This window comes from Dreissena polymorpha, chromosome 14 (genome assembly GCF_020536995.1).
Source record: "Dreissena polymorpha isolate Duluth1 chromosome 14, UMN_Dpol_1.0, whole genome shotgun sequence".
Classification (NCBI taxonomy): domain Eukaryota; kingdom Metazoa; phylum Mollusca; class Bivalvia; order Myida; family Dreissenidae; genus Dreissena; species Dreissena polymorpha.
This window is the reverse complement of record NC_068368.1, coordinates 54,109,257-54,133,910: the sequence shown is the minus strand read 5'-3', so window position 1 is coordinate 54,133,910 and position 24,654 is coordinate 54,109,257. Positions and strand designations below refer to the sequence as shown.

Below are 24,654 nucleotides of genomic sequence, written 5' to 3'. Positions count from 1 at the left end.
TGCTCAGGGGGACTTCTAGATGGAGGAAAATATTATTTTATTATAAAATCATGAAAATAAAATCATTTTTTACCAATGGAATTCTTTAATAATCAATCCCCAGCATCATATTCTACATATACCCCTCACCAAATTTGGTGACTTCCAGGAACGCCATCACTATATTCGGAAACTGCTTTCACACCATAGAATGATATTAAACGCATGCGACATTACAAAACGGATATACGAGCTTCCCTCCTAGCTTATCAGGCCTTGATTAAATTAACGCAATTAAAAAATATTTCCTGTTCTGTTTTCATTGCTTCAAGGGGTTGACTGGTACGCGGTTCGTACTAAATAGTACGGCTGTCGCAAACAAAATCAATACTGGACGTGATGGCCTCCTTACAGTCAATCATTTGGAACCAAAATGTTATTCTATTCACAAATCACAAGACCCTTTTGAACCAATTTATGTTGAATACGGCATTAAGAAGCTTTTTTTTGCATTGAGCGAACTAATAATTCTAAACTTGAGAACACCGCAAGTGTTATGTATTTTGAACAATATAAAACTATTGAGATATCTGAGTTAACTTTTCCCCCGTTGTCTCTGCTACGGCAATACAGTTTGACCACATACCGCGTATTCATTAGCAAAAGGGATAACAATTTAAGTACAAACCGCGACCCCTCGAAGTCAGGGCTGGAAGTCTTGTGTCTGAGCTAATCGATCCGCCACAAAACCGCTTCAACTAGGACATTTAATAGGGTGTAGAAGACTGCATTAAAATGTCCACTCCATAATCAAAAACTTGAATAAAGTTTCTATACAGGACATAACGACTGCCAATATATTAGTTCGACCGAGAGACATAACATTTTGATAAAATATACCGTTTTTGCTTTATTTGTTAATGAATGTAATTTGTTTTAGTCGTTTTCTCGACGTTTGATATTACGTGATCTGAAATTTTAATTTGCATACATTGCGCGATCAGAAATAACGAATTTTGATTCAGATCCTGTTATTTAAGTTATTGCACATATTGCATTTAAGGCATTGATGGAAGTATGTTCATACTATGGTAGACCTTATGATATTTCTAGTATGTTAAAATATGCATTTACTTAATGATAAGATACAGTGGTGTTTTTCAGATTCAGTACGATATAAGACGCTGGACATCTGGGATAAAAAATGGCCTGGAATTTCGTGAGGTAAGATTGCAGAAACGATTCGGAGGTGACATAAGTATCTACACTGGATAATCTTCTACACCCATTAGAGAGTTTGTTTATAGTTCAACAGTGTCCATGTTGCCATTTGACGAGATTTTATTCTCGCTTCATAATTGTTCTCTGAAAAACAGCTCAAGAGAAATTAAGAATGTTATTAGCAATTGCAACAATTGTTGTATGACGGTAAATGTCGATATTTACGTTATTAAAGATTTTGTAGTTGATACGAACAACCTGAGCAAGAGACTATATTGATAGCTATTCACGTCAATGTTTATCGGTTTTTCCATTATGATTCAACGCCACTTATTGTGATTTCTTTACGCCTTTATATTTTCAATGAATGATTATAAAGAAAACATAATGTGAATTTGGTACGTATATTCGAGCTATGAAAGGGCTTTGGTTAACAGGCTTTATCCTCGTCAATGGTCTTAAGAGAACTATTTCAGATATTTAAAGGTCTATTGGTCATATAATTCAGACGTGTATTCAAGCGGAATTCAAGATGGCGACGTCAATACCGAGACAGGTATTTTTTTTTTACCGTGTTATACCATTTATGACTTTTGTTTTATTTTTAAATGACGCTCACTTTCCAGCCATATCAATAAGTGAGTGATTAGCATTTATTTCGTATCAAAATTCGCTTTATTTCTCGACTTTCTCGACTTAACTACCAACACATTTTCTTTGTGGAGCTGTAACTAGGTCATCCCTCTAAGAAAATTCGCATGCGAGAAAGGTCGGGATATATATCGAATTCTAAATAAACGCTAGTTACTTTCTTGCTGATATGGCTGGAAAGTGAGTGGCATTAAAACCAAAAACAAGTAATACAGGGTATAAAACGGCGAACAATACCGGCATGGGCGTCGCCATCTTGACTATCATGTGACTTTCCCTCTTTTTTTTGTAAATAAACAATTACGATGAACGTCGTGAACTTTTAAGATCGCCCTTCGTTCGTCATGTTTCGTCCGATGTGCACCATGACTGATCAATACACATGAAAATTCATAAATTGTTCAGGTTATGCCAACAGCTTGAATTATGATGTCAATTGTGTATAACAGGTCCCGTTTTTAAACTGGCCTATATTATTTATTTATTTTTTATAAGTGACATATATCTGTTTTTGGAGAGACGTAATGCTAGCCCTTCGCTCGTCACCGTATATCTGTCTGTTAAACCGTTCGTCCGCAAGACGGGATCCTGCGTTTTTTTTGGAAAGAACTGAATAACTTTGGACGCCACTAAGTGCACTTTTATTGGGCCTTTTTTAAACAATAAAAGCGATTTCTGATTTTTTCAGAGGTCAACGGTTAGGTTACTGTAACTAACATTTGAAGAAAACATTTTTAATACTTGATAACAATATAAGATATGCTTTAAATTGACCTTGAATGCATATTTTCCGTTTGTCGATCCAGTCATTGTTTATCCATCCGACCGCCTGTCTGTCCGCAAAAAAATAAAATAACTAAACAAATACGGTCAACGATAGTGAGACTGTTTTTATAACGATTATATTTTTAATTATATTTTATTATTAATTTGCGATTTGTGCGAAAACAAACGACAAACAGATCGCAATTACCAAATTATAAGGGTTCGTCGCAACTAGAATAATTGACCGTATTGTTTTTTGTTTTATAATTGTTTCTTTCGCCACATTCTATGTTATTATTTAAAATGTCTTTTCCTCAGACATCCGCCTGTCTGTGTTTATCTCAATTAATACCAATACGGTACATACTTGTATGCAGGATAAGGAGTTGTATGTAAAGTCGTGTATGCTTTGTGAGGGAACATACCGGATAAATACACGTTATAACAGGGAGGTCATGAACAGGTATTAAGGTCAACGCATGCAAGACACAGGATGACGCTTAACGCTGTATAAAGCTACGTTACAAGGCAGCGAAACATGTAATAAGTAATAAATGTGTACACAATAATAATAGCAATTAATGTCGTTTGTTTAATGGTGCTCACTCCATTTCATTTAACTTATTTCTCTCAGGGGCATGTTAATGGCATATTTATAGTTACACACCACATGCTAAGGGTCCTTCGAATATGTTTCCATGCATGCGCTTAGATGCACGTTTTAGTTTAAAAGTTAATAAACAATAATAACGCAATCATATGTTCCTATCTATATGTGCACATACAAAAACTTTCCGAAGCATGATTCATTACATAGTCCATACCTATTATGTCATTGGATAACTTTTACAATGAGCGTTTGTATCGAAGCAGAATTGTATCATAGTTCAAGACGGATTTTAGCTCAGGAAACGTTTTAAGTAAGTTCTTCAGTCATGTGACTGATTGGATCGTATTTTAAAACATAATGTCCGTGTAAAGGAAATGTTAAACCGTTGACGCGGTACAGTTGCATTATTACATTAAACAATCGTTGTTTTTACTTCTTTTGAAAAAAATTTACAGTTGAAGTGCACTTTTTGTATACAATAATTATAATATAATTTACAGGATATTATCATTCAAATGAACTTTTGTCAGCTCTTTCGCGCTGTTTATAGCAAAGAGTTCTTATTTAGATTGTTACAACATAACCAATGGGTATCAATTCAAATATCGTTAAAGTGACTTACCTTTTCAAGAGAGTTTGACGGCCTTTAATGTTTATTTCAGGACTAACTTAGCTATGCCAGGATTGGTATGTATATGTAGAGGCTACTTTGTGCAACCCGTGATGTAAACATACGCCTTCGTTTATCATTTTAGCATTAATAATGATATTTGAAATTTTTGTCGATGTAATAACTCTAATTGCCTCAATGAAAAATCAACAATATTTCAATCACTAAAACGTTATTATGACATATAAGCATAAAACAACAACTTCTTTTGATATTTACTCTACTAATTTAATTACTACTACATTATATTAATTATAATTATTATAATTATTATTATAATAATTATAATTATAATTATTATTTTCATTATTATAATTATTATAATAATAATAATAATTATTATTATTATTATTATTACATCATTTAATTTAAAATCCACCCGCCTAAACAAACCTTGCAAAAAAGGCGAATTTAGAAACCAAGAGATATTTGTGATCTGATGGGTTTACTCTACTCGTGTATATTTTGTACTATTCATTTTTAATCAAGTGGCAAATAGTTACTGACATATCATTAAAAAAACTGACACTACGCTAATATATGCCTTATGTGAATGTTTAATATCAAGTTTTCATTATTCTAACCAGATACCACCAGGTGATATATTATCTGGACAAGGAGATGAGCTGACACGTGAAATACATAGACGTGAGACAGCTGTTAAACAACAGGTACGATGCTGTACTTTCAATTTTCATTATGCTCTAGATTCAAGTTTTGTTTTTGTTACATAATGCATACATGTCTTACAAAATAGTACGCTAATATATGCCTTATGTGAATGTTTAATATCAAGTTTTCATTATTCTAACCAGATGCCAAAATATGATGTATTATCTAGACAAGGAGAAGAGCTGTCACTTGGCATACATAGACGTGAGAAAACCATTGAACAACAGGTACGATGCTGTACTTTCAATTTTCATTATGCTCTAGATTCAAGTTTAGTTTTTGTTACATAATGCATACATGTCTAACAAAATAATCAGTTATAATGAGAATTGTTTTCATCTTCTTTCTAAAACATACAGATGATTGTTAACATTCCTACGTGGAATACACTACTGCTTTGGTGTATACACAATCTTAGTTATTTGAATAATGGTATACATCCATGCAATACAATCTGGCATGAAATACATTGAAATACGACGATTCTTCGTCTGATAACAGTCCTGGAGACGAGAAGGGATGATACGTTACTATAGTCGTGAGAAAGCCGTTACACAACATGTACGATGTTGTCATTAACAGTGGCTGTTTTGATATTGATAAGAATTTTGTATGTATTTGATTTAGTCTTAAAATAAAGTAGGTGACATGCATACCTGCATACTTTAATAATGCTGTTTATTGATTTTTATTGAAAACAATTGTTTAAATGGAATGAGCTTAAATGACTATAAGTATAACAGAAAGCTTGCTTTATGACACTATGTAATGGAATATACAAGTAAGCAAGAGTATTTGTCTGATAAAGGACTTGATGATGTACCTCTATCAACGTCTGGAGACCAATCTGCACAAATACAAGAGTTGAAAAGAGAAAAAAGTAGGCTTAAGAAAGTCACTTTTATCATGAACACATATACACATGTAATCTACTTAAGGATACACAAGTATTTAAATGTAGCACAAAAACATACAAGTTCGATGAGGAAGTAGAGGTACCCTCTTTTCTTAACAAAGTCAAGTGCATGTTAGTTTTCCGGAATTAATTTAACTCGGGAATGTCAATACCAGCTCTTACCTCTACACCTTCTGTAAATCGTTATCATTTATTTGACTTATTATTTTTGAATGCACTCCAGAAACAAGAACTTGACACGACGGAAAAAGATAATAAAGACACAGTCAGGAAACTAAAGGATGATTCATCGGCAGCTCTCACACGGTATATATAACATGATTATTCACGTATACGATAATATGTGTGCGATAAAATAAGGTGTGTATGCCAAACAGAATCTATACTACCGTATTTTATCATTATTGTTTATAGGTTAAACACTATTTAGCTTGCTTTCAAAAAGTAGATGGTAATTGTATGCTTCATTTTTATATTTGAATTTTATCTTGTAAAGGAGCTAATATGACGCATTTGGTAATACAATCTGGTACATATTAAACGATTCAAAAACACTATCAAATAAGTATGATCAATCATGTTCCAGTACACAAAGAGTCCATAAGTAACTCGATCATTCGCATAAGTAATGCATAATTAAACTAATTTGACGAAGTGTGTTAATGTGTAGACGTCATAGTAATGGGGTGAAAAGGCGCGAAAAAAAATAAAATCGCGTGCAATAACTATTAGTTATTATAACTTCAAATCGAAATAAGAATGGAAGTAAGAGATGTTAAAAAAAACTTAAGTTTTTTCTATAAAGGTTATCAAATCACTCATGATTCAATTCTATGACGCGAGATCTGATTCGTATGAATCCATAAAACGTTAGTAAGCGGAAAACGGAACAGACAATGTGGAGGAGAAAGACACAAAATAAGTGATTATGAAAGCAATAGATTGGAAAACACAATCAATATGTATTTAAAGTTGAAGACAAGATGACTGTATGATATGTATAATTTTGAAACCTTCGTTATTTAAATGATCAGTTTAACGTAATGGTCAATTTAAAATCTTACGTTATATTACAAAAAAGTCAAATTCGTCTCATTTTCGTTAATGTCAGTACAAGACCAACTACACTTACTTAGTCATAATTGTGACATAGCTGAAGACGGTCTAAGATAAAGGATATTTATAAGATTTAAGTTTGTTTGTGTGTTTGTTTTGAATAGTTTATGGTATCGTCGTTACCTCTCTATCTTTCATCTATGATAAATAACTACTTAGGCTCACTTTAGGCTGTCATGATCCTTCGCTCCATTAGATGTATGATCGTACTGACCTATCACTCACCTAGCGTGATTTCAAAGACTAAATACATCCTAGATCTGAAAAATTTCAAACACATTTTTTAAATAAATAACATTAATTAATAACGAAATCGTGTTTAAAAATCCTTGTGACTATACTGTAATGGAACCTTATCGATATGGAACATGTTTTTGTATTAGGTGCGAATCTTACACAAACAAATGTTTCAATAACTATCGTAAGGCGCAGAATTTTGGGCTTAATGCTTTTGATGTGAACTTGTTGCACTTGTACACTTTCAATATTACATTTTAAAACATCGGCTTATCTAAGTTATTTTGGAACATTTTTGAAGTGTAATCTTTTTATATAATAATCATAATATATTTGACAGGATAATGTTTTTATATATATTGTTATAATATGATAATGATTATTACTTAAAATGTGTTGCATTGATTTACTTCCTCAACACATTACCGACCCTATGTTATTTTTTTCAAAAAAAAAGTTTAACATCATTCTGTTTCTAATTTTAGGAATGAGATACCTATTGAAATGATTGAAAGGATGGTATGTATATGTAGAGACTACGTTATGCAACCCGTGACATGAACTATGTGTGAACATATCATTTTGAGCATTCATATATGTTTTTTGAAATGAGTTTCGATATAATAAAAATCATTGCTTCACTGCAAAAAACAACAACAAGGTTTGAAGTATTACCACTTTATTATAACATATTTACATACAACAAGAACAACAACTACTACGTCGATTGACACAACAAACACAAAATTTCCTCTGCCTGAGTACAAAAGACAAACAAAAGCCAAATAAGAAAGCATAAACTGTTTTTGTAAACAAACGGGTTCAGTGAATGCGCCTGATATCGATTAGTATCTTATAAGTATTTGAAACCGTCTGAAAATGAGAAACGGGATTCACTCTTAACCTGACAAAATTAACACATGTTAATTCCATTATGATTATTTCAATTAAGAATTTTCGGTCAGAATGGAGGAGTTACAATTCGTAATTTTTTGTTCAAGCACATGTAAGTATTCTGACTTTTATTCGGAAATATCAATACCATCGTGTTTGCTTACTTTTTCACCGTCTGTAACTCGTTTGCATTTTTTGACTGATTATTTCTTATTGTACTCCAGAAACTAGCGTTTGACACGACGAAGAAAGATAATGAAGATATCGTTAAAAAACGTACGGATGAATTAACGGCAGCTCTCACACGGTATATATTATTTGATGATTTCTCACATACCACCATTTAACATTTGTTCGCTAAAATGGTACGTATGTAAAAGATATCATATTCTACAGGGACCTTGTTTGACATTATTCAATTAAGATAATCAACATATTTCAGATTGAGCCTGATGAGTTGAACATAGTTCGGAAAAAATCAGTACAAATGGGTCATGACGGCCCTCTATCGGTTACCTCATTCCACGTGTACTCACTACTTGTTTGTTAATACATTGTGCTCTTATAGATGCATATGTTTTGCTAATGTCCGCCCTCTTTGGTAATTTATGAGATCTATTATAAGTGCTCTTTATTTCTTTGATCAATTTCTTTAAACTGCCAGTTAAAAAGCGGATGGTAATATTATTCTTCAATTTTATCTTAGATTTTTATCTTGTAAAAGGAGCTTATGTAAAGCATTTTCACAACAATTTAGTACATATTCATCGATTTAGAAATAATATATTCATTTCTCAACGCCAGCATCAGTTAATGGGTCAATTATATGTTCAAATGCATAAAGGGTGCATAAGCAACTCGATCATTCGTATCAGTAATGCACAATAAATAAAGCCGACGAAGTTTTATTAACTGATGCGTGGTACTTTGTAGTATTTCTTGGAGAAAAAACGCGATAAAGATCATAATTGCGTGCAATCATTACATTTTGTTAATAATATCAATTCAAGTACAAATCGAAATACTGATGGCGGGTAAGCGAACACTTATTTAAAAAGGGTTTGTCGTTCCTATGCAGATTATAAAATCACTCTTGATTTACTTCTGCAATGCGAGATCCGGTTCTTGCGGATATATCAACATGTTACATCATACAATGAACAAAAGGCAACATAGTCTCTTCTTCGTAAATATCAGAACTAGTAAAGCTATAATAACGTGGTTATCATTTTTTTAACAGTCATGTATGTCATCTTATGTAAGCGAACCCAGATAATTGAAGATTTACAATTCCGAATAAGTTAAAGGGATATTATATATATGTGTTAAATTGTAATATATTAATAAAAATATGTTACATCAACACAAAATAGGCAAGAAAAATTATACATTAAAGACGAATTTCATAAAATGCAGCAAAAAAAAAATAGCGCCCCGAGCTAATTGTGACGAAGATATTTCGTACATATTTTCCTACAATAACCTAAGCATTCGTCTTTTTGTTATGATCGGAGTAAGTGTTCGTGTGTCGTTTGAATAGATATCGTTGCAGGAAATTAAAATTATCCGTTAAACTTAATTTAGATTCACGTCGTAAATGCATGATATAATGCTGACGAATTCGATTGTACAGACATTTTCGATATCAGAATTAAATATCTGGCTTATTTAGCATTTTTCGACACATGTTCTTCTTAACTTGTATTGTAATTTATATTGAAATATATGTATAAAGAGTTTTTTACACATTTTATATACATTCATAAATATTTGACAAAATCGTATAATCTTCCTTTAATATGCGTTTTTACGTTTTGAATATGTAATGATTCGAGCGTTATGGTAGCGCCTTCCTAATCATTTTTTCCGTGCTATGATACAAGAACATTTAAGGCTCTATTTATCCTATAAAGATCATGCGCTCCATATGACGTATAATTAAACTTACTGTTTATTTTACAGATACACCAAAATATTTACGAACACATTTCCAAAAAAATTTAAGGAAAATAACAAAATCGTGTTCCCGATACAGCACGCCTTTATGATTAAATCCAAATCTCATAAAAACAAACATGCAAATTGAAATCCGCATACCCAAAACTGTGGGTTTCATGCTCTGATATAAATACGAATGGATGTCATAACAATAGGCACGCGTTCTATGTAGTCTTGCTCCTATTTCTATGAATAAAACAAGCGGCAACGGTTCAGTGTCACATTGTTTCGAGACTTGTCAAACTTAAGTGTAATGCTTTCATGTTAACAATACAAATACTAAAGGAGACGAAATGCACTTAGGTTTATTCTTACTATTGCATTTGCCTTGTAATTCTCATTCAAATATAAAGGCTTTGTTTCTAAAGAAGTTGGTTATTAAGGATTTTACCAACGCTTATATTTTAGCACCAAGTTGTACCGGTAAACGTTGTTATTTTCATGGAAAAAAGAGTAGTATTTCACAGTCAAACGTTTTACAGGTACTATAAAAACGAATCAGGTTTAAAATATATTTTTGCGATTCAGGGAACGAACATTAGAAGACATGAAACAAAAGTACGAACAAGAAGAACACATAATTGGTAAAGAGTATGATAAGCTCGTTGAGGAATTAGAAACAGCGGAAACTAAAGTACAACAACTGGAGAATGATATAAAGTAAGTTTGTTTTGTATTTTGTTGTGTATTGCTGTTTGAATGAAAAACTAATTATGCATATTGACACTTTCCTATTATAGATGTGTATTGATCATATGTTGTGTTTGATTTCAGAGCCTGCAAAATTCAGAAAGAAAAGGAACTATTGCAAGAAGAGTAAGACATATCACAAAAACAATAATTTGCTTTGTTTAATTAAAACCACAAGAAATAATAATCCAAACTTGAAAACCTAGTGTGTTTTTTTACCTAACCTAAATTGAAGTATGGTTATTTTCTAGGTTAACACGTACAAAGGAAGAAGTTCGACAGCCATATCAGTACAAAAAAGTGATGGAAAAAAGACATGGGTACATCGCAATATAATTTATTTTACATTTTATTCACATAAAGTGTCACAATGGTCGACATATATTTGCATGAAGTGCACTAGGTGTATTATACACAATAATCTAAGCCGACCATAGATCATCAATTAATTATAAATAAATATTAAAATGTGCATTATGTGAACAAAGCACATTGACTAGATTCCGTGAGTTCTACTACTCATCAAACATGAAATTCGACACCTTTATAAGGTCAATAATGCATATACTTTTTTCATTTATTATGTATAGGATTCTAAAGGAAACAGTTCAGATGCTCAAGCAGGATTCTCCTAGAACAGACAATTTCAAGTAAGCTGGTTGTTATGTGTTTAATATATTGGTGTATATTAGGTACGTATTTAATGGAAATATAATTTAGCAATGCAGGAGAACACGAAGAACGAGTAATATTTTAATTCAGCGATTTCTTTCATTGTAATGCTGAGCATGATAAGTTTTATGTTATTTAACACTTAACACATTTCTATATATCAAAGCGTTTTCGTTATTTAATCTCTTTTTGAAATTACTGAAATAAGATATAGAGGGGAGAACTGAATTAACAACCTTCGTCCGACTGACCGTTAACAATATTACAACAAAACTGACAACATTCACCCCTGCTTTCAAACTATGATATTCAGTTGTGCATGTTCAATTAGACTTTGTAAACAACTTTCTCCAGCGATCTCCCATTCGAGCTAAAAAAATATCAACACGATTTTGATTACAATGAAATTATTAGCAAAATAACGTAACACATTTTCTTCTCGAAAGTTCAATTCAAGTGTAATATTTGTTGTGTAACATCACACTGAGGTCCTTCACAAAGGTGTTGGAAAAAGCATGCTGGGGACAAATCTGGCCAATCCCGGAGTCAAATGGTTAATTAAGACACATAGAGTAAAACAAACTTAAAACAACGTATTCTTTGAAACAATAAGGCTCATGGTTTTGATATGTGTTATGTAACAGATCATTATAACTCTCGAGTCATAACTTTTCACTCCACGACACTGTAAACTATTCCAACTCTACTTGTGAAATATATTCTACGAAAATATGTCTTCGTATTTGATACTATGTTTACTTTAAACTGTGTTTACAGGGACTATCTTAAGAAACTTATTGCAGAAGAAGCCAAATTGCAGGTTGAATCTGAGATTATGAATGTTCAGCTTCAGAAGTTAGCAACTGTAACTGATTTACCCATTGGAACGGTAAATATGATTTTTAAGAATAATCTGTGGTAGTCTATGTTTTTGCGATTATACAGTTTTAAGTCAATATATAGTTGGCTTAACAAGTTTTGGACGAATAAAGGATTATTAATTAAACAACAAAGCTCAAAACAAAAGATGTACCAATTCTATACATATATCAAAGTCCACAAAATGCACAAAACACAAAACACTATCACGGGTTTCAATGTACCGATGAAATCTATATACGAAAGATAAAATGTTTTAAAGGTCGAAAATGAAAATACCCGAGTACCGAACCCCGTCTCTTCTTTTACAATAACAAAACATTGGAAAAGTGCCTTTCTCAACAATAAATAATTTCTCAAACTCGTGCAACATTTTGATAAAAGAATTGATTTGAGCATATCTTTTTATGCAATTTACATCCCACAAGGTATGAATGTCAGTTCGTGGTAAGTAAGATAATTATATATAAACGCTATCGCTTTAAGATGACCTTGAATTTAGATTGACCAGAAATATCTTAAATAAAGATATTCGGCGATATCAATAGTTAATCATAGATTATTTCATGTGTTTTCCACAAAAATCACGATTCGCGATTCTATTAATTCACGATTCTATAAATATTCGAATAATATTATATCATCATCTGGCATGAAATACATTGAAGTACGACGATTCTTCGTCTGATGACGAGTCCTGTAGACGAGAAGAGATGTTACGTTACTATAGTCGTGAGAAAGCCGTTACACAACAGGTACGATGTTGTCATTAACAGTGGCTGTTTTGATATTGTTACGAATTTTGTATGTATTTGATCTAGTCTGAAAATAAAGTAGGTGACATGCATACCTGCATACTTTAATAATGCTGTTTATTGATTTTTATTGAAAACAATTGTTTAAATTGAATGAACTTAAATGACTATAAGTATAACAGAAAACTTACTTTATGACACTAAGTAAAGGAAAAGACAAGTACGCAAGTGTATTTTGTCTGATAAGCGACTTGATGATGTACCTCTATCAACGTCTGGAGACCAATCTGCACAAATACAAGAATTGAAAAGAGAAAAATGTAGGCTTATTAAAGTCACTTTTATCATGAACAGATATACACATGTAATCTACATAAGGATACACAAGTATTTAAATGTAGCACAAAAACACACAAGTTCGCTGAGGAAGTAGAAATACTCTTTTTTTCTAAACAAAGTCAAGTGCATGTTAGTTTTCCGGAATTAATTTAATTCGGGAATGTCAATACCAGCTCTTACTTCTACACCTTCTGTAAATCGTTATCATTTATTTGACTTATTATTTTTAAATGCACTCCAGAAACAAGAACTTGGCACGACGGAAAAAGATTATAAAGAAACAGTCAGGAAATTAAAGGATGATTCATCGGCAGCTCTCACACGGTATATATAAAATGATCATTCACGTATACGATAATATGTGGGCGATATAAAATAAGGTGTGTATGCCAAACATAATCTATGCTACCTTATTTTATCATTATTGTTTATAGATTTAACACTATTTAGCTTGCTTTCAAAAAGTAGATGGTAATTGTATGCTTCATTTTTATATTTGAATTTTATCTTGTAAAGGAGCTTATATGACGTATTTTGTAATACAATCTGGTACATATTAAACGATTTAAAAACATTATCAATTAATTATGATGAATCATGTTCAAGTACACAAAGAGTCCATAAGTAACTCGATCATTCGCATAAGTTATGCATAATTAAACTAATTTGACGAAGTGTGTTAATATGTAGACGTCATAGTAATGGGGTGAAAAGGCGCGATAAAAATTAAAATCGCGTGCAATCATTATTAGTAATTATAACTTCAAATCAAAATAAGAATGGAAGGTAAGAGATGTAACAAAACTTAAGTTTTTTTCTATGAAGGTTATCATATCACTCTTGATTCAATTCTATGACTTGAGATCCGAATAGTATGGATCGATAAAACGTTAGTAAGCGGAACACGGAATAGATAATGTGGAGGAGAATGACACGGATTAAGTGGTGGTGAAAGCGATAGATCGGAAAACACATTGAATATTTATTTAAAGTTAAAGACAAGAAGACTGTATGCCATGCATAATTTAGAAACATTCGTTATTTAAATGATCAATTCAATGTAATTGTAAATATAAAATGTTACGTTATAATACGAAAATACGAAAAAGTCAAATTTGTCTCTTTTTCGTGAGTGTCAGTACAAGAACAACTACACTTACGTGGTCATCATTGTGACAAAGCTGTAGACGGTCCAAGATAACGGATATTAATTGGATTTTAATTTGTTTGTTTGTTTGTTTGTTTGTTTTGAATAGTTAACGATATCGTCGTTCCTGTAGCGCCGTTCGCTTCATCTGTCATCTATGATAAATAACTATTTAGTCTCACTTTAGGCTTTCAGGATCCTGCGCTCCATGAGATTTATGATCGTACTGACCTAGCGCTCACCTCGCGGGATTCTAAAGACTAAATACATCCTAGATCTTAAAAATATCAAACCCATTTTCTAAAAAAAATGAATTTATAACGAAATCGTGTTTAAAATCCTTATGACTATACTGTAATGGAACCTTATCGATATGGAACATGTTTTTGTATAAGATGCAAATCTCACACAAACAAATGTTTCAATAAATATCATCAGGAGCAAAATTTTGGGCTTCATGCTTTTGACGTGAACTTGTTGCAAGTGTACCCTTTCAATATTACATTTTAAAACATCGGCTTTTCTAAGTTATTTGGAACATTAATTTTGAAGTGCAAACTTATTATATAATAATCATAATAAAGTTCACATGATAATGTTCTTATATATATATTGCCATAACATGATAATGGATATTACTTAAAATGTATTACATTGATTTACTTCCATAACACATTACCGACCCTATGCTTTTTCAAAAAAAGGTTAACATCATTCCGTTTCTATTCTTAGGAATGTGTTACCTACTGAAAGATGGGTATGTATATGTGGAGAATACGTTATGAAACCCGAAACATTAAATACTTATGCACCTATTATTTTGAGCATTTGTATGTTGTTTGAAATGAGTAACGATTTAATAACACTTATAGTTTAAAACATACATGTTCGGTCAGAATGGATGAGTTACGTGAGAAAACCGTTGAACAACAGTTTCGATGCTGTTATTAATAGTCATTAATATGGGCTGTTCTGATACTGATAGGAATTTTATAAGTTTTTAAAATAGTCTGAAGATAAAGTAGGTGACCTGCATACCTGCATGCTGTGTATTGATTTTTATTAAAAACATTTATTTAATGGAATTAACTAAAATAATTATAAGTATAACAGAAATTTACTTTATGACACTCTGTAATGGTATAAACAAGTAAGCAATATTATCTGTCTGATGAGGGACTTGATGATGTACCTCCATCGATGTCTGCATATTATTCGTCTGACTAGGTCATTGATGCTGTACCTCTATCGACTTCTGGAGATTATTTGTCTAATGAGGTACTTGATGATGTACCTCTAACGACGTCTGGAGATTATTTGTCTAATGAGGGTCTTGATGCTGTACCTCTATCGACTTCTGGAGATTATTTGTCTAATGAGGTTCTTGATGATGTACCTCTATCGATGTCTGGATATTATTTGTCTGACGAGGTCATTGATAATGTACCTCTATCGACGTCTGGGGATTATTTGTCTAATGAGGTACTTGATGATGTACCTCTATCGACGTCTGGAGATTATTTGTCTGATGAGGGCCTTGATGATGTGCCTCTATCGACGTCTGGAGATCAATCTGCACAAATACAAAAGTGGAAAAGAGAAATATGTCGGCTTAATAAAGTCGTTGAACAACAGGTACGATGCAGAAAATAATAATGGCTTTTCTGATATTTTATAAGCATTTGCGATAGTCTGAAAATGGGCAGTGTGAATCAATCACTGTTATCATGAACAAATGTACACATGTATTCTACATAAGGATATGCATACGGAATATTACGCTAGTCAATTGTTCCATGTGTTTGTATCAGTCGAGTAACTTGTGTAATAACGTATTTTACGAAACTGACACATGTTAATTCATTCCATGATGATTATTTCAATTACGAAATTTTGGTCAGAATGGAGGAGTTACAATTCGTAATTTTTTTTACAAGCGCATGTAAGTATTCTGACTTTTATTCGGAAATATCAATACCATCGTGTGTGCTTACTTTTTCACCGTCTGTAACTCGTTTCCATTTTTTTTACTGATTATTTCTAATTATACTCCAGAAACTAGCGTTTGACACGACGAAGAAAGATTATGAAGGCATCAAAAAAAAACTTACGGATGAATTAACGGCAGCTCTCACACGGTATATATTAATTGATGATTTCTCACATACCACCATTTTACATTTGTTCGCTAAAATGGTACGTATGTAAAATAAACCATATTATACAGGGACCTTGTATGACATAATTCAATCAAGATAATCAACATATTTCAGATTGAGCCTGATAAGTTGAACATAGTTCGGAAAAAATCAGTACAAATGGGTCATGACGGCCCTCTATCGGTTACCTCATTCCACGTGTAATCACTACTTGTTTGTCAATACAATGTGCTCTTATAGATGCATAGGTTTTGCTTATATCCGCCCTCTTTGGTAATGTTTGAGATATATAATAAGTGCTCTTTATTTCTTTGCTTAATGTCTTTTAACTGCCAGTTAGCTTGCAAAAAGCAGATGATAATTGTATTCTTCAATTTTATCTTACATTTTATCTTGTAAAAGGAGCTTATGTGATGCTTTTTGCAAAACAATTTAGTACATATGCAACGATTTTAAAACAATATATTCATTTCTCAATGTCAGCATCCGGTCCATTACATGTTCAAATGCATAAAGGGTGCATAAGCAACTCGATCATTTGCATCAGTTATGCACAATAAACAATTTTGTTAACTGATTCCATGGTACTTCGTAGAAATATGTATTTCGAGGAGCAAAAACGCGATAAAGATCATAATCGCGTGCACTCATTACAGTTTATTAATAATATAAATTCACGCACAAATCGAAATGCTGATGGTGGGTAAGCGAAGACTTATTAAAAAAGGATATGTCGTTCCAATGCATTTTATCACATTATTCTTGATTTACTTATGTAAAGCGAGATCAGATTCTTGCGGATATATCCAAATGTTACATCATTAAATGAACAAAAGTCAAGTCTCTTCTCCGTTAATGTTAGAACTAGTAAAACTATTCTTACGGGGTAGTCATTTTAACAGTCATATCTGTTGTAAGCGAACCCAGAAAATAGATGATTTCCAATTTCAAAGAATTTAATTTGCTTTTTACGTTTTGAATATGTAATGATTTGAGCATTATGGTAGCGACTTTCTATTCATTTTTTTCCGCGTTACCATACTTAAAGATTATTTTCGGGTCTTTTTAGCCTGTTAAGATCACGCGCTCCATATGACGTTTGATTAAACAGACCTTTTACATTCAAGATACACACAAAAATTACGATCACATTTCCAAAAGAACATTACGCCTTTATGTTTAAATCCAAATCTCATAGAAACAAGCATGTCAATTGAAATCCGCATACCCCAAACTGTTGGTTTCATGCTCTGATATAAACATGAATGGATTTCATACATGTGCAGTATGTATATATTCAATTTCTTCTAACAATTAGCACTTGTTCAATGTTGTTTTTTTTTCCGTTTTGACTTGCATTAGTTATCGTGCTCCTATTTCTATGAATAATACAAGCGACAACGGTTCAGTTTCACATTGTTTCGAGACCACACAAATGCTTTCGTAATGCTCTAATGTTAAAAATACAAATATTAAAGTAGACGAAACGCACTAAGGTTTATTTTCACTATTGAAATTTGTCTTCATAGCTTGTAATTTTCATTTAAATATGTAGACTATGTTCTTAAAACAGTGTATAGGTTTTACCAACGCTTATTTAGCAACACTTTATACCAGTAAATGTTGTAATTCTCTTGAAAAAATGAAAAGTATTTTGCGAAAAGGTAGTTTATCACATTAAAACTGTTTACAGGTACTATAAAATATATACTTGCAATTCAGGGAACAATTACATAAAACACCAGGAGAAATGAAACAAAAGTGCGAACAAGCAGAACACATGATTTGTAAAGTGTTTGATGAGCTCGTAGAGAAATTAGAAAAAGCGGAAACTAAAGTACAACAACTGGAGAATGATATGAAGTAAGTTTGCTTTCTTATGTGTAGTTTGTTGCTGTTTGAAGGTAACACAATTATTCATATTGGACCATTAATATTATAGATACCTAGTAATCATATGTTTTGTTTGATTTCAGTGTCTGCAACATACAGAAAGAGAAGGAACTATTGCAAGAAGAGTAAGACCTATCACAAAACACATTTAATTTGCTTTGTTTAATTAAAACCACAAGACATAATAATCCAAACCTGTATACCTTGTGGTGTGTTTACTAAACTTCAATTGAAGTATGATCATTTTCTAGGTTAACACGTAAAAAGGAAGAAGTTCGGCAGCTACATCAGTACAAAAAAGTGATGGAAAAGAGACATGGGTACATCGCAATCTAATTTATTTTACATTATATTCAACTAAAGCGTAACTATGGTCGAAACATATTTGGATAAGTACACAAGGTGTATTATACACAATAATCTAAGCCCACCTAAGCATATCAATAAATAATAAATAATTATTAAACAATGAAGTACGTGACCAAAGTACATTGACTATACTCCGTAAGTTCAATTATTCTTCAATCATGAAACTTGATATCTCTAGTTGGACAATAATACATATAACTTTTTCTTGAATTTTTTATTTTTAATAGGATACTTACGGCCACAATTCAGATGCTCAAGCAAGATTCTCCTAAAACCAACGATAACAAGTATGCTGGTTGTAATGTTGTAATATATTTTTTTTATCTAAGGTAAGTGTGGAATGGAAATTTTATTGAGCAAAAGCAGGAGCGCGTGAAGAACGAGCAATATTAGCGAATATGTTCATCGTCATCCCGAGCATGATACACGTCATGTTATCTGACACCACATATTCTATATAGCAAAACGTGGTTTCTATTTTATTACTTTATTATATGCCCAAAATTAGGTATATAGGTGAGTACTGAATTACGAACTTCCGTCCGACTGACTGAAATTACGATACATATTTAGTTGCACAGGTGCAATTACAGGGTGCAGAATCAACGGGGGTTTTCAGGGAGTTACACACGGGCTTGACAGAATGTAACCCCACCGTTCAGAACTTTACTTTTGCGAATATCTCAAGTTATTGAAATACATTTTTTTTAAATCTTTAGTGCATAAAATGCAGTTTTTTCTAGCAGTTTGTACCTATATCTTAAGGTATAAGAATTACTCCTTGAATACGTATGAAATCGTTGACACGTTCCGCGAAGCATAACCGTGTAGTACAAATAGAATTTTGATCAAGAACACAGGCTTATTAAATAAAGTTAGTCTGATGTATTTCATATTGCAATAAGCAGGATAAAAACCTGTCTTTTATGCACTTGTTAAAGTTCTTAAGAACAATTGTTTAAACAAAGTTATTTGAAATAAAGCACCACTAACCGTCGTGTTTAAAGCACTTATAGTTGAAATGGTAAACCCCACAAAGTCACGTGATCCTGCATCCTGATTAGACTTTGTTAAAAACTTTCTACAGCTATGTCCCATTTGAACTCAAAATTTATCAACATGATTTAAACATATTTGTGTGTAACATCGCACTGAGAGCCTTCACAAAGGTGTTTGAAAATACACGTACCTCTGGTCAAAACTAGCCACTCCCGGAGGCAAATGGTTACTTGAGACATATGGACTAAAACAAAAAATTTAAACAACATATTCTTTGAAACAACAAGGCTCATGGCTTTGATATTTGTTTTTAAACAGATAATGTTAACTTTACAGTCGTAACTTTTCACTCAACGACACTGAAAACTATTCCAACTGCATTTGTTCAATATGTTCTACGCAAGATGTCATTGTATTTGACACTGACTACTTCAACGTGTGTTTACAGCGACTCTCTTAAGAAACTAATTGAAGAAGAAGCCAAATTGAAGATTGAATCTGACATAATGAACGATCAGCTTCAGAAGTTAGCCACTGTAACTGATCCACTAAGTGAAACGGTAAATATGATTTTAAAGCGCGATTATACGATTTTGTCAAATATTTATTAATTTATATAAAACTTTAAAAAAAACGTATTAAACACATATTCAATATACTGTGAAACCATTTATTTTCGACAGCACAAAATTTCGTCATTTTTATAAAAATGACGATTTCGTCAGCACTTAAATTCGCCGATTTCTGATTTTGAATTTTAAAAAGATGCGTCAGTCAATATCCGAATTGTGTGTAATACATATTCGCGATCAATCGCAGTTGCGAAAAATCGTGGTACGAATGCGGGAACACACTTGAGAATCACTGCAGGAGGTGGGGCCTGTTTGTCACATGCCAATTAACTAGTCTTTTGTTATCAAGGGACAGTAATGGACCCTCTTAATGTATGCCATTCACACGTTCATTGTTATGATTAGCGGACTTTTGTTTATTTTCTTGGGTATGTGTTCTAGTTGGTATGATTTTTATTAAAATGCTGTCAATACTGTTTTAAAACTGTTTGTGTTATACGAAAGAGGTTCCAGATTGTTAAGTGTTTTTTTTTTCAAATAAAATGCTTTTTTTATTCTGATATCAACATTAAAATTATAGACTCTATGTGTGTGTTTGTTCTTAAAAAGTAAACTACCGGTATATAAATCAATAATGTCAATTATTTAAAAATAAATAAATTGATACACATAAAATAGTAATAAGTGTGGTTAAACGCAAACAATCAAACAACAAACAGCAATTAAAATATTCTTTATTAATTTGTGATAAATACGCATGTTGATCACACATCGTCATCTTTTCATTTGGTTTATTGTCTTTCATCGGCATTCGCTGCGTGATGGCTAATATGCAACACCTCTGAAAAACACAATGCACCTAATGGGTAATAAAGTTATAAACAATTAGCGCTAAGTCATTACCATTCTACATAAACAAAGTCAACGCATTCGATACAGCTGTACTGCACTCGCGTTTTGAAGAAGTGTAACGTGTCAGTTAAGTACCTTGTGTAATCTACATCCCTTTGTGTCAAAACCGGATTAATCTTGATTACGAAACAGCAGTGAATGTGTGCATGGATTATGTTGGAATTTAATGCCTCATGTCTACGGTAAAGTTTTAGAATATTGTTCAACTTTTGTTCAAACATAGAGCATGATTGTTCGTTCGGATCTTAAATTCGCCGATCGGTCGACTGACGAAATTTATGAAAATTAATGCCTGACGATTAATAATGGTTTCACAGTAAATTAAAAAAAAAGTTAAGAACATGTGTCGAAAAATGCGAAATAAGCCAGATATTTAATTCTGAAAGCGAACATGTCTGTACAGTCGAATTAACCAGCATGTAAATCATGCATGTACGATGTGAATCTAAATTTAGTTTAACGGTTCATTTTAAATTCATGCAACGATAACTATTCATACGACACACGAACACTAACTAAAAAGACGAATGCTTCGGTTATGGTAGGAAAATATGTACGAAATATTTTGGTCACAATCGGCTCGGGGCGCTAATTTGTCTTTGCTGCATTTTATGAAGTTCATCTTTAATGTATTATTTGTCTTGCTTATTTTGTGTTATTGTAACATATTTTATCAATATATTACAATTAAACACATATAAAAAATCGTATAATCTCCCTTTAAAGGGGCCTTTTCACAGATTTTGGCATTTTTTAACTTATTCATTAAATGCTTTATATTGATAAATGTAAACATTGGATCGTAAAAGCTCTAGTAAAAAATCAAGAATAAAATTAAAAAAAGGAAAATAACATTGCCCGGAGCAGGTTTCGAACCAGTGACCCCTGGAGTCCTGCCAGAGTCCTGAAGTAAAAACGCTTTAGCCTACTGAGCTATTCCGCCGAGTACACATACTTGACGTATTTTATACCTTATATAAGCAATCTTCGTAGATTCACAAAATTTAACGACAAAAACAGAACTCTCCAAATTATTCAATCGTTTCGCGTTGCAACGCTTTATAATTTTTAGGTTTTAAAATCGTTAAAAGATGCATATAATGGCTATATTAGACCATGGTAAATGTTCAGTATTACTGTTTCCTCACAAATATCATAACTAAAACGAAAATGTGCGAATCTGAAACAACTTTTTTCAATTTTGTCAATTTACCAAAGCGTGAAAAGATCCCTTTAAGCATAATCTGTGGTAGTCTATATCTTTGAGATTCTAATGTTTTAAGTAAATATATAGTTGGCTTTAAACGTTTTGGACAAATACAGGATTATTAATTACACAACAAAGCTCAAAACGAAAAAATGTTCCAATTATATACACATTAAAGTCCATAGTATCCCAAATAAACACAGAATACTATCACGGATTTCACTGCATTAATGATATTTATATCCGAAAGATAAAATGTTTTGAAGGTCGGACATGAAAATACCCGAGTACCAACCAACGTCTCTTCATTAACAATATAAAAACATTTTTAAAAATGTATTTTGTGCGACAATAAATAATTTCTCAAACTCGTGCATCGTTTTGATTCAGAAATCAATTTAAGCACATATTTTTTACAGTTTGATAACGAACAGTTTCACACTCAAGTCTTGACATCAATACAGTTTGTGTGTGCCCCTTTATATTAAGAAGATTGTAAGCGCCAAAGCGTTTGTACTAAGGTAATTATGTGCACTAGTATGTTTAAGATCACGTAAGAATTGGTGTTCCCTATCATGATTGATTGTTGACGGATAAAAAATTCGAAATTGTCCGTTAAACATATTAAGTGCGACGCTTTGAAGCCCCTTTAATACTCAAAATCAACGAAAAGTTTGTAACATATTTCGTACAATAAAGTTAAACAATTAAAAATGAGTGTTCCTTATGGCAATTGCCGAAATTTCAACGCCAGATGTTGTCTGGTAAAATAAATGTTTGTAGATACAAAATGCTCGTTTTTATTATTGGCTTTTTTATTTCCATTTTAATTTCCCGCGACGATATCTATTCATGGTACCATGTTAGTTTTCGTGTGTCGTATGAATTGATATATTTGCGGGATATTAAAATGGAACTAATTGTGTCACAAATAAATAAAAACGAGCATTTTGTATCTACAAAAATCTATGTAATCATACCACATCTAGCGTTGAAATTGTGGCTATTACTATAAGGAAAACTGATTGTTAAGGTGTTTATTTTACGAAATACTTAAACGAAATTTCCGTTGCTTTTGAGCGTTATAGAGGCTTTAAACAAGCCGTTGCTCAAGCAGCGGAATTGTTATCTCACTTAAATGCGTTGCTTTACATCCCGCAAGGCAACACGGTCAGTTCGGGGTCAGTAAGAGAATCGTTATATATACGCTATCGCGTTAAGTAGGTGAACTTGAATTTAGATTAACCAAAATTATATGAAAGATATTCGGCGATTTTAATAATCAATAATAGATTCGTATATGTGTTTTCAACAAAAATCCATTAACAGTTTGATTATTGAATAATGTAATAAGAATTAATCCACCATATTGACCAATTTATGAAAGTGATATTATGCGCATTTTTCACTGTTGAATTGAGCTGAAAAAATTAACAGGTCAAAAGAGTTAGTTAAAATGTGGTAACTGACCAATAAGCTGCAACTCATCTTGTTACCAATTGTTTATAAACAAATATATATTATATTCGATATTTTACATGACTGTACAGTCCTCTAAGCCGAGCGGAACTGTCTTCATATTAGGATCGGAGTTAGTGTTGGTATGAATAAATATGAATGAGTCTGCAATAAAACTAAATTTATATTCACATCGTACATGCATGATCAGTTATCAAACGAAAGTACGGTTGATATTCAAATGCATTATTTTCCCTCTTTCCGGGATATTGTTTTAGTATGTTGATGCAGTATTTAAAAATATAAGTGTATATCAAGTGAAAACACAAAAAATAAACAACCGTTGCGATAGGCACCTATAAACATAGATATACTGTTAGATGCGCATAATATAGGGACAATACACGTTTTCGAGGGCATGATCATCTGCGGGCGCTCGAAAAATCCGTTCCTGCCCGCATTTTGAGAGCGCCCGCAGATGATCATGTCCGAGAAAATGTGTATTTTCGCTATTATTGCATAAACAAATCACACATACCAAATTGATTTTAAATAACAGTGAAATCAATATGTTTTGTTTATTCAACATCGACAAATAATTCGATTATTTCAATACAGTTAAAGGTTGTGTTTTACATATGCCTCACTCGGTCATTATCCGAAATCACGAGCCTTTAAATTCGGATAGGCAGTTTTCGATTTAAAATGTGTTTAAACAGTGGATTAATGCAAAGTTGAAATACAGCCGCGCAAAGTTAAAAATGAGGAATTATTTTGGAATTTACAGCAGGAACGTTGAAGGTACATAAACACTTACATTTACACCATAGTCTTTTGAAAGTGTTGAGTAAATAACCTAAACTTCATTGACGTT

The 24,654-nt window shown here is 32.2% G+C and overlaps 1 protein-coding gene across 6 annotated transcripts in view; it reads left to right on the top strand.

Moving 5' to 3' along the window:
• Positions 1 to 24,654, top strand: part of LOC127858091 (uncharacterized) — a 241,560-nt gene that overhangs the window by 209,078 nt on the left and 7,828 nt on the right. For 3 of the 6 annotated variants that reach the window (XM_052394987.1, XM_052394989.1, XM_052394990.1), the window contains one exon: positions 20,080 to 20,191. In XM_052394987.1, coding sequence (XP_052250947.1) covers positions 20,080 to 20,191 — 112 coding nt within the window. Of the gene's footprint in view, positions 1 to 18,514; positions 18,584 to 18,859; positions 18,920 to 20,079; positions 20,192 to 24,654 lie in introns of all 6 variants that reach the window. The other 3 variants (XM_052394985.1, XM_052394986.1, XM_052394988.1) reach the window with 2 other exon arrangements.